The sequence below is a fragment of the Manis pentadactyla genome, chromosome X (assembly GCF_030020395.1).
Source record: "Manis pentadactyla isolate mManPen7 chromosome X, mManPen7.hap1, whole genome shotgun sequence".
Taxonomy (NCBI): domain Eukaryota; kingdom Metazoa; phylum Chordata; class Mammalia; order Pholidota; family Manidae; genus Manis; species Manis pentadactyla.
Genome location: NC_080038.1, coordinates 39,340,524 through 39,353,225, shown reverse-complemented (window position 1 = coordinate 39,353,225; position 12,702 = coordinate 39,340,524). Strand labels below are relative to the sequence as shown.

The 12,702-nt window shown below is 34.7% G+C and overlaps 1 protein-coding gene across 13 annotated transcripts in view; it reads right to left on the bottom strand.

Moving 5' to 3' along the window:
* Nucleotides 1-12,702, bottom strand: part of KDM6A (lysine demethylase 6A) — a 267,811-nt gene that overhangs the window by 33,843 nt on the left and 221,266 nt on the right. For all 13 annotated transcript variants that reach the window (XM_057495767.1, XM_057495768.1, XM_057495770.1 and 10 more), the window contains 3 exons: nt 9,470-9,599; nt 7,905-8,010; nt 7,013-7,218 (listed from right to left, as the gene is read on the bottom strand). In XM_057495767.1, the coding sequence (XP_057351750.1) occupies nt 7,013-7,218; nt 7,905-8,010; nt 9,470-9,599 (442 nt within the window). The remainder of the gene's footprint in view (nt 1-7,012; nt 7,219-7,904; nt 8,011-9,469; nt 9,600-12,702) is intronic.

Below are 12,702 nucleotides of genomic sequence, written 5' to 3'. Positions count from 1 at the left end.
GGCTTAACAACACGCTCCTAAATAATCAATGGATCAATGACCAAATCAAAACGGAGATCCAGCAATATATGGAAACAAAAGACAACAACAACACTAAGCCCCAACTTCTGTGGGACACAGCAAAAGCAGTCTTAAAAGGAAAGTATATAGCAATCCAAGCATATTTAGAAAAGGAAGAACAATCCCAAATGAATGGTCTAATGTCACAATTATCGAAATTGGAAAAAGAAGAACAGATGAGGCCTAAGGTCAGCACAAGGAGGGACATAATAAAGATCAGAGAAGAAATAAATAAAATTGAGAAGAACCAAACAATAGCAAAAATCAATGAAACCAAGAGCTGGTTCTTCGAGAAAATAAACAAAATAGATAAGCCTCTAACCAGACTTATTAAGAAGAAAAGAGAGTCAACACAGATCAACAGTATCAGAAACGAGAAAGGAAAAATTACGACGGACCACACAGAAATACAAAGAATTATTAGAGAATACTATGAAAACCTATATGCTAACAAGCAGGGAAACCTAGGAGAAATGGACAACTTCCTAGAAAAATACAACCTTCCAAGACTGACCCAGAAAGAAACAGAAAATCTAAACAGACCAATTACCAGCAACGAAATTGAAGCGGTAATCAAAAAACTACCAAAGAACAAAACCCCCGGGCCAGATGGATTTACCTCGGAATTTTATCAGACATACAGGGAAGACATGATACATATTCTCCTTAAAGTTTTCCAAAAAATAGAGGAGGAGGGGATACTCCCAAACTCATTCTATGAAGCTAACATCACCCTAATACCAAAACCAGGCAAAGACCCCACCAAAAAAGAAAACTACAGACCAATATCCCTGATGAACGTAGATGCAAAAATACTCAAAAAAATATTAGCAAACCGAATTAAAAAATACATCAAAAGGATCGCACAGCATGACCAAGTGGGATTCATCCCAGGGATGCAAGGATGGTACAACATTCGAAAGTCCATCAACATCATCCACCACATCAACAAAAAGAAAGACAAAAACCACATGATCATCTCCATAGATGCTGAAAAAGCATTTGACAAAGTTCAACATCCATACATGATAAAAACTCTCAGCAAATTGGGAATAGAGGGCAAATACCTCAACATAATAAAGGCCATATATGATAAACCCACAGCCAACATTATGTTGAGCAGCGAGAAGCTGAAAGCTTTTCCTCTGAGATCGGGAACTAGACAGGGATACCCACTGTCCCCACTGTTATTTAACACAGCACTGGAGGTCCTAGCCACGGCAATCAGACAAAACAAAGAAATACAAGGAATCCAGATTGGTAAAGAAGAAGTTAAACTGTCACTATTTGCAGATGATATAATACTGTACATAAAAAACCCTAAAGACTCCACCCCAAAAATACTATAACTGATATCGGAATACAGCAAAGTTGCAGGATACAAAATCAACACACAGAAATCTGTGGCTTTCCTATACACTAACAATGAACCAACAGAAAGAGAAATCAGGAAAACAACTCCATTCACAATTGCATCAAAAAAAATAAAATACCTAGGAACAAACCTAACCAAAGTAGTGAAAGACTTATACTCTGAAAACTACAAGTCGCTCTTAAGAGAAATTAAAGGGGACACTAACAGATGGAAACTCATCCCATGGTCATGGCTAGGAAGAATTAATATCGTCAAAATGGCCATCCTGCCCAAAGCAATATACAGATTGGATGCAATCCCTATGAAACTACCAGCAACATTCTTCAATGAACTGGAACAAATAATTCAAAAATTCATATGGAAACACCAAAGACCCCGAATAGCCAAAGCAATCCTGAGAAAGAAGAATAAAGTAGGGGGGATCTCACTCCCCAACTTCAAGCTCTACTATAAAGACATAGTAATCAAGACAATTTGGTACTGGCACAAGAACAGAGCCACAGACCAATGGAACAGACTAGACAATCCAGACATTAACCCAGACATATATGGTCAATTAATATTTGATAAAGGAGCCATGGACATACAATGGCGAAATGACAGTCTCTTCAACAGATGGTGCTGGCAAAACTGGACAGCTACATGTAGGAGAATGAAACTGGACCATTGTCTAACCCCATATACAAAAGTAAACTCAAAATGGATCAAACACCTGAATGTAAGTCATGAAACCATTGAACTCTTGGAAAAAAACATAGGCAAAAACCTCTTGGACATAAACATTAGCGACTTCTTCATGAACATATCTCCCCGGGCAAGGAAAACAAAAGCAAAAATGAGCAAGTGGGGCTATATCAAGCTGAAAAGCTTCTGTACAGCAAAGGACACCATCAATAGAACAAAAAGGAACCCTACAGTATGGGAGAATATATTTGAAAATGACACATCCGATAAAGGCTTGACGTCCACAATATATAAAGAGCTCATATGCCTCAACAGGCAAAAAACAAAAAACCCAATTAAAAAATGGGCAGAGGAACTGAACAGACAGTTCTCCAAAAAAGAAATACAGATGGCCAACAGACACATGAAAAGATGCTCCACATCGCTAATTATCAGAGAAATGCAAATTAAAACTACAATGAGGTATCACCTCACACCAGTAAGGATGGCTGCCATCCAAAAGACAAACAACAACAAATGTTGGCGAGGCTGTGGAGAAAGGGGAACCCTCCTACACTGCTGGTGGGAATGTAAATTAGTTCAACCATTGTGGAAAGCAGTATGGAGGTACATCAAAATGCTCAAAACAGACTTACCATTTGACCCAGGAATTGCACTCCTAGGAGTTTACCCTAAGAATGCAGCAATCAAGTTTGAGAAAGACCAATGCACCCCTATCTTTATCACAGCACTATTTACAATAGCCAAGAATTGGAAGCAACCTAAATGTCCATCGATAGATGAATGGATAAAGAAGATGTGGTACACATACACAATAGAATACTACTCAGCCATAAGAAAAGGGCAAATCCTACCATTTGCAGCAACATGGATGGAGCTGGAGGGTTTTATGCTCAGTGAAACAAGCCAAGCAGAGAAAGAGAAATACCAAATGATTTCACTCATCTGTGGAGTATAAGAACAAAGGAAAAACTGAAGGAACAAAACAGCAGCAGAACCACAGAACTCAAGAATGGACTAACAGGTACCAAAGGGAAAGGGACTGGGGAGGATGGTTGGGTAGGGAGGGATAAGGGGGGGGGAGAAGAAGGGGGGTATTAAGATTAGCATGCATGGGGGGGTGGGAGAAAGGGGAGGGCTGTACAACACAGAGTAGACAAGTAGTGATTCTACAACATTTTGCTATGCTGATGTACAGTGACCATAAAGGGGTTTATAGGGGGGACCTGGTATAGGGGAGAGTCTAGTAAACATAATATTCATCATGTAAGTGTAGATTAACGATAACAACAACAACAAAAAAAAGCAGTTCCTGTGTGGTGACCTCCAATGAGTTCTACACAATGGTATAAAGGGCATATAAAAGTGTAGGCAAAGGGTATGTTTGTATTTATACAGAGGATCAAAGCCTAATTTGGCTACCCCGAAAATCAACTAAGATACGATATGAAAAAGAACTTCCAACATCAGCACTGTCTGGAAGACTCATGCCAGATGATGATCATCAAAAAAACCCCAACAAAGATCCACGCACTGCTACAGCTGTAGATGCACTCATCCCACAAGTTCCTGGACTTGCCATGGGAATTAAGAAGGAGATATCTAAACTGGCCTGTGCAAACAGTAAAACAACAAATTTGACTGGATCTATACTGTTGGAACTCAACCAAGAATTAGGAGAAGTGCAAATTGTAGCGCTCCAAAATCTTACAACTACAGACTATTTACTGTTAAAAGAACATATGGGATGTGAACAGTCCCCAGGAATGGGTTGTTTTAATTTGTCTGATTTCTCCCAGACTGTTCAAGTTCAGTTGGACAATATCCACCATATCATAGATAACTTTTCACAAATGCCTAAGGTGCCTAACTGGTTTTCTTGATTTCACTGGAGATGGCTGGTAATTACAGGTATGCTTTGGTTATGTAACTGTACTCCTATTATGTTAATGTGTGTGCGTAATTTAATTAGTAGTTTAAAACCTATACATGCTGAAGTTACTCTACAAGAAGATATGTCAAAGAAATAATCAATCTTCCCATGTTTTCTTCCGCCTGCTACTTGTATAGCTTTTCTTCTTCCTTCCTAATTACAACCCCTAAATAGAATTCGTGCCTCATATTGAATTTACCGAGTATCATAATTCTTCCAAGTGTAAAGATACCTCAAGACAAATGCTGGGCATAGAAGCCACAGGGCATAAATATGCAAAGAAATAAAAAGCTAACCTTTTCAAACAATGAGGCTTCTCTCTCACTTACCAACTTGACATTTCCCTGTATGGCCCCGGAAGATGACTGGTTAGCCAGAGACGGGTAAGATTCCTCAAGAGAGGAACAACCTAAGACAGGCACAGTCGCAGGGGGGCCATCAGGTGAGAAATTGGGGATCAACAGAGGTGAGGCTTAAAACCTCACCCCCCCTGTTCTGAGAGAAATCATCTGCATACGTGGATGTTTTATTGCCCTTGTCTAGGTTGGATTAACACATAGTCTACAGGCACACACCTGATCATCTACATTTGCTCTCTTACAACACTAAACTATGTTTTTTACCTTTATCTTCTATCTACCTACCATTTCAGCATTTTATTAAAAATAATAATAATAAAGAGAGAAATGTGGAATCCACATATAAATCAAGTATAAAAATCAAATGAGTATTCATATTTGAACTGACTATTTATAGTTCATAATGCATGAGCAAAACTGAAAGTTTCTGTGATGACTGCCCGTGTACTGTTCACCATGTAACTTATTCACTTTGTAAGAATTTGTTCTCCATGTAAGAACTTGTTCTTTATGCTTCAGAAGATTGGAGACTGATGAAAATTAGGCTTGGGGTGGATTAATGATTGTGCATTGAGTATTGACCCCCCTATACAGAATCTCATTGTTGTTAACAACCATTTGATCAATAAATATGAGAGATGCCCTCACAAAAAAAAAAAAAAAAAGTACACGCTTCCAATTGTAAAATAAATAAGTAACTGGGATGTCATGTATAGCATAAGGAATATAGTCAAAATATTGTAACAACTTGGTATGGTGATAGCTGGTACCTAGAATTATCATGTATATAAATGATGAATCACTGTGTTGTACACCTGAAACTAATGTAATACTGAGTGTCAACTACCCTTCAATAAAAAATTATTATAAAAAAAAAAAAAAAGAAAAACTTCATCAATCTGGAAAAAAAAAAAAAAAGCTAGCCAAGGTCATGTGCATGTGTATGTAGCTACATATGTATAAGGGTGGAGGGTAAGATGCTGTCTATTCTTGATTATGGACAAAAGGAAGTTCTTCATGGGTTAAATCTTTTTCTTCACAATTAATTATAGATTAATGATAAAATATTTACAACATTAGTAAGGAATTAAGGGCTAAATATATAGGTGCTTTTCAATGCAAATATTACTATTATTTACAATTTTTTTTTATCACGAGCATGGTATCTTTTAACACTGTCCTATGATTTCTGAGTTAGCAATACCATGTGATATTTTGGCCTCCCTCCCTTCAAATGTGTAGTTCTAAACATTTGTCAACTTTTTCATATATAATGGTTCATGCCTCCAAAGCACACAAGAAGCCATTCTTCTTTGGTTATGGATCCCTTCCCATTTTAAATATTCTGCTTTTTCGTATTTTTTGCTTTCCAACTAGTCCTCCAAATCTTCTTTTGATGATTTTGGAATCCTACTTATTATCTATTCTATTCTGACCATAATACTGCCATACAACTGAAGTATCTTGAATCTACAGAGATTTATATGAACAATGAATTCACTGCAATTCATAAAAATTATAGGACAGGTTTTATTACACAAATTTCTCTGTAGGATGGGTATAGTTTCTCTGTAGGATATAGGGAATAATAGTGAGAAAAGAATACAAATATACGAATCTCAGGTACAATTGTCATAGATTGAAAATATCAAGGCAGAATTTTAAATAGAGAGACAAGTTTAATGAATTACAAGTTATAGGCTTCCAGGCACATATTAAGTTTTAGCTGTAGTACATGTATAGAGAACTTAGTATAGCCAAGTATTTGAGTAATACATTTAATAATCTCATTTTTGTGGATGTTTTATGTCCACTCTGTAGGAGAATTCACAAAGTTCTCATTACAGAAAGAATGGATTTTAGTAATTTTCCACTGCTGAAAGGCCTGTGAGTCTTTTAATAATAATCCTCTAATTACTTCTCAGTTGTTTTTTAAATTTTCCATGTATTTTTAATAATTAATGCCCCTCCCTCAGTTTTGTCTTTTAGACTGAGATTGGTAAAAGTAACACCAATGCTTCCTGGAGGAGTTATCTATCAGATAGTATTAACCTGGTAGAGGGGGGAAAAAATGGGGAGGCACAAGATTAGGGATTCTGGAAGCATAAAGCAAACCTGAGACTTAGTTTATCCTCTACTATCAATGGTTTCCAATTAGGGGCAATTTTGCCCTCCAGGGGACATCTGGCATGTCTGGAGACATTTTTGATCATCAAAACTGGGGTAGGGGGTAAAGGGTGTGCTATGACTGTTTTGTGGAGAGAGGCAGGAATGCTACTCAACACCCTCCAATACGTAAGACAGCCTACCATAACAGGAAGTTCTCTAACCCAAAATGGCAGTAATGCCAAGGTTAAAAACCCTGTTCTAAACAGAAGGATCTCAGACATGCGAGGGAGACAGCTCACTAAACAGCATTTATTTTATCAGTCCACAAGTTTACTTAGACTTTACTAAAGAGCAAACTGGATGGCACTTACCAAATATTTTATATAACTGTAAAATAATAAGATGCTTACAAAAGGAATGTGCCCTTTCAAGATAAAATAATATAATAAGTTATCTCCAAAACAGAATAGTCTTCAGGAAGTAAATACTTACTCTCAGTGATTCCTGGAAGGAGGAAGCCTGGTACTGTGCATATTTAGCAATGGTAGTATGAGATCGATTACTTTCACAATGCCAGCTTTTCCTCGTTCCAGTAGGATCCCAATTTTCATCTGCTGGCTGCAACAACTGTGTCCTCACTTCCACCATATGTTCATTGTTGGCTTCCACCAAAGTTTTGGTAGAGAAAAGTCCCAGGTCTTTACAAATAAATAAATGTCATTAATAAATAAAAATTATATTTGAAATAGTATTTTTGAAGTGCTTTTTTCAAGGAAAATATTTTGTGGTACTCTATCCAGTTCCCCTAAAAAACCAACGAGGACCTCTGAACACCCTGACCTTTGTGTAATGTTTGTACAACCTTTCATTGATGCCCTGGACTGTCATGTTAATGAACAAAGGGAGAATCAAAGAGCCTGGAAGTAAAGTTTCACTTACTTATTTAATTTCCACAGGTGCTAGGAAGTACTTGAGGGGGATTATAGTATATATGCTACTCATTAGAAGCATCAAATTTTACCTACATTGGATATTAAAAATTTCTTCTTTTAGTCAGCCTAAATCATAATTAAAATTATATAATTAGACCAAAACAAAAGCTGAATTAAAACTCACCAGTAAATCGTCAGTAACTAGTATCATCAGTGTTTCTTCCCATTATGGAATAAAGACATGATACACTCATTCTCACACACATGCACATGCTTCCCCCCTACCCCCCACCACATACATATACACACACACTGACAGCCAGGCAAATATTAAAATGAAAATGTGAAAAACAAAAAATAAATAGAAATAAGTTTCTGATAGTCCTTTAAAAGTTAATAGACAGCAAAGGAAATACACAGACTTTTCCTTTTTCTTATTTAAATAAGCTTACCCAACTTAAGAGCTCCAGCAAGGCCACGTATTACTGTAACAGGGTTGTTTGGATTTGTACAAAATTGATGTAACGGAGGAAAGAAAGCATCTCGTTTATTTTCCAACTGTAAAATTAAAACATATGGTTAGATCTCTGGAAAACAGACCTTTAATTTAAATATTATGACAAATTAATATTCAATATCACAATTTATATTAAGAATGTGTCCTATATACGTTCCTTCTACCTTATATTTTATGGCATTTTATCATTGTCTTTTGATCCGAACTGTAATTAGACAGTAACCACATATGTATATCTTGAACAAATTATGGGGGAGAAATAATACAATTTAAATTACAAAATAAAAATGTTTTAAATATTATTCAGCCTTAAAAGTTAAGAAAATCCTGTCACATAGTCATGTGAGTGAATCCTGAGGACACTATGTTAAGTGAAAATAAGCCAGTTACAAAAAGAAAAGTTGTGTGTAATTTCACTTATATGAGGTCTCTAAAGTAGGCAAATACATTAAGAAACAGAAAGTAAAGTGGGAGTTACCAGGTGCTGGGGAGACAGGGGAAAGGAGAATTGTGTTTTAGTGAGCATATAATTTCAGATTTGCAAGATGAGAAATTTCTGGAGAGCTGCTGCACAACAATGAGACTATACTTAACAATAGTTAACTGTACACTTAAAAATGGTTAAGATAGTAAATTTTGTTATGTGAGTTTTTATCACAAAAAGAAAGAAAAAAAATCAAAGTGTTTTTAGAAACATTACCAAAATGAAAGGAGGCTGAAGATGACCCATAAAAGACAAATCTTAATTTTGCATTTCTCCAGCTTAGACCTCAGTTTAAAAGTTTTATTGAATGTTTATCCCAATGCTTCTCTAAAGGATCAATAAATATTGGTTGGAAGAAGAATATATAACATATGGTCTCTACAGGGCGAAAACAGCATCATATCAAAAAAAAAAATTTATAGTTCAAAATTTTTTCATCTGGGGTAAAAGTGGGAGGATGGAAATGGGGTAGGAGGACCTATTTGGGAGAAACACAAAGAGGTGCTTTGAACCCTTATCAACTTCCTCTATCAGATGTGTAAAATGTCCAGCAAGTAAGACTAGTATCCAGTTTTAAGTAATCTATTAAGCTTTTTAATGACACTTTCTGTTCTTGAATGTTTTTTTGGAAGGTAAATAGTATCTTTTTTTTTGGTAGATGTATAAAACAATGAATACTAAGGTCTATACAACTAGTAGAATGCAGATTTAAATAAAACCCAGTCTAAGCTACAATTTTAGGTAGTTTTTACCTAATACTACTCTAAATTGGGGGCAGTAAGAAGGTATTTTTCATTACTCTAATGTAATCACAGTTAATAGTTGAGAAGGCATGCTTTAAATGCTATTACAAAATCTTTTTGAATACATTTTTTTCCCCAAAAACATTCAAGTTGCTGCCATTAATTTTAAGGTTTCCTAAAGGGCATCCACATTGACTTAAGGCAAGACCTTATGTAAGACAGGTAGGTGCAAAAAATTGGTTTGATTTTTCTAGTCAGTCAATTCAGACTCACATAAATACTAGGTGTAGGTGGATTCAACTTGTCCTTTGGCAAGGGAGGGTATGGTGAAGATGGTGGTCTTGGAGGCGGACATTTATCCAATAAAATGCTACTGTTAGATAAGCCATTTTTACCTAGATTCCTTAAAAAAAGAAGAAGGGAGAATAAATCAGCAGTACATTTATTTAGAAATCAGAAAAAAAAATCCTGAATTAAGTCCTAATTAAGTTATTGGGCAGTTGCACAAATCCATGAGATTTGGATCCCTCAGGGAAAAACTAAGAACAATTACTAACTTCAGAAAATACTTAGTTTGATTACTACTCTTCTTGCATTGAAGTAACTTAACAGAAAAAGTACTACAGCACAAGAATTATTGATTATACTCCATGTTTGCTCATAATTCTCAATTTATTTTCTTCACCTGAAGAACAAACAGGAACTCCAATATTCTCTCCACCATAAGATTCTTTCCATTAAATGTTAAAACTAGTATTTTAATTTTAAAAAATTACATTTAAATGGCCAAAAAAGGTCTAGATAAAAAAACAGAAAAACAGATAATCTCTCTCTTCCTATATCTCATCTCAGCATTTATAACCAAGATATCATCGTAATAATTCTCAAGTCTGAAAAGACCTTTTCCTCTCTTTTCTTAAATCTGGGAAGAATTTTCTGTGTAACTCCTAGACTAATAAAATTCAGCAAGACTCCAATCTATTAAATTTTACAGCAAATCATACCAACTTTTAAAATGAAGTGTATAGTTGCTAAACATTCTCTGACACTCTATGTAATTATTAAACATTCTCTGACATTCTATATAATTATTACTTCTTTTCCTTTAATGAAGGTAACATGTTTGTTAAATGATAAATTCCTAAAAATATAGCAGAATATTATTCACAAATTTTAATTTGTCTAGTGTGAACAAAAAGATACTTCCAATTTCTTAAAGTCTCTATCCAACTCAAAAAATCAGCATAATTGAGCTTTCAAATCATTCCAGGTTAACTAACCTACCTCACATAATTATCACAAATTCAAAAATAATCAATGCATTAAAATTATCGAGTACTCTAAACATCAGAATTTCATGTAAGAATTCAAAAATTATATTTATGGTGGGATGAGTTAAAACTCGGTAATTTTTCTCAGTACTGAAGAAGGAATTAGCAATTTTTCACCATAAATTACAGGATAATACAGGCTGAAACAAAATTAATTTTCCTTATTTTACTGTTCCTGTCAAAATAAAACAACCTTACAAATCAGCCTATTTTAGTTGGCAATAATGAAAACTAAGGCTTGATTTGAAATCCCACTGCCACAAACTTTTAAGATGTTACACTAAATAGTATCATGGGTGTCACTTCTTAGTTTTCTCAACTATGATTCCAAGTAAAAACCAAAGAGTTCATGGCACATTTCAAAGAAATGAATTAAGTTTAAAATAATTGACTTAAAAAAAAGGATGTGAATTGTTATTAAAGTGAAATTTCAAGTTCAACTAACAATTAAGATTAAAGGTTAAATAAATGAATATTCTACTCAATACCAGTTTTTAACATCCCTCCACAAAGCATGAGTGCCCTGTATATTTTAAGATAAACATGATTTATTTAAGCTTTTAATTTAGGTATAAAATTAATATTAATTTATAAACTACACAGATGTAGAAAATACTTAGCTGAGACTGGCAAAGAAAAAATTCAAACATTATCATTAAACCAATGCAGGATAAAATATTCACTTATAATATCCACATAATTAGCTTTCATGCTGTATTATGTGTCTGCCACTCTTTAACTTCAGAATTTAATCAAAATAGGATTCCAAATACATAAAATTTGCTTTCCAAGGCAGGAGATGGATATACTCTATTGTAAATGATTAATATTTTAAGGAATTGGAAGATACGGACCAAGTATTAAAACTGTACCATAAAAGAGCATCTCATGCTAATTAAATGTGCCACCAAAATTTAAGCTTCTACATACAACATTCTGGATGTTGAAACATGAGAATAGAAAACAGAGTTTGATAGATTAGCAGAATCCTGCCTCTATCATTTCTACAGTTCTGTAACTATTAAAAGAAAAATGGCAAACAGGAAACTAAAACAATGAAAAACACAGGTGCCTTTATTTTAAAATAGAAAAAATGGTGTGGCACGACTAAGAAAGTTGATATTGATTCGACCACCGAATGTTGCAAGTACAGTTTTAAACCATAAAAGAAAAAAAGGTACTGTAACCACCTTTTGATGTACAGCACTGACCACTATAACACTAAGATGACCAAATGGATTAAAAATAACCAACAGTTTAAAAACTAATTCTGTAGGTGAAAATACGAGGGTAGTCAGAATAAACCATGCAATCAAATTTTATCTATCACTTTCTTATTATATTTCAAACAATGACTCCCTGCCTATTGAGGTCAAGTCTGACACAAATAGGAATTTCCCTGAAGAAAATTATGCAAGTAGTTATCTCCATAGAGACTATAAGCTTTTTCCACAAAAAATATACATATTAATCCTAATACAAAGGACAGAGCTGTGGATAACAGGGATAGATTTTATCTTCTGAACATGTCACACTGTTTATAATACCTCAAGGCAAATAAGTAAACTTTAATACAGCAACCCATGTGGAGAAAGGCATTGGAACTAAAGAAGCAGATGTTGGAAAGGATTTAGAGATCATCCCATTTTAAATCCTTTTCTCCCATTTTGAAACTCTTTCCCTGAGCAAAATAGAGTAGGAAGAAACCGTTCATTACCCAATTATTTAAAATACTGGCTTAAACTTAACTTTCAAATTTACCCACATCATGTGGTAGAGAAATGAAAAAGTTCTCTGTAGGTAAATCGATCTACATTTTATCTTTGGTTATGAAGCTCCTCGACCAGAGACATCAAGTCTCTTGCACTTACGTTACCTTCCCCTTCTAAGTTCTGGATTCCTGCCTAGCACAGGATACCATCAACAGAACAGAAATGGCAAACACGAAGCCTATCATTTGCCATCTTGACTTTTCTCTAAGCCTCAGAATATTTTTATCTCCAATTTATCAGAGCATTTTTGGGATCTCTTCATTAATAAAGTGAGGCCTAGATTTACTGAAATAACCCAATCAACCTCAGCAGTATATAATGTTTGATGTATCTAGCTATTCAGTTATGTGTGTACATATACACACACCAAAAAAACTAAGTCTTTATAATACGATGAAACTGT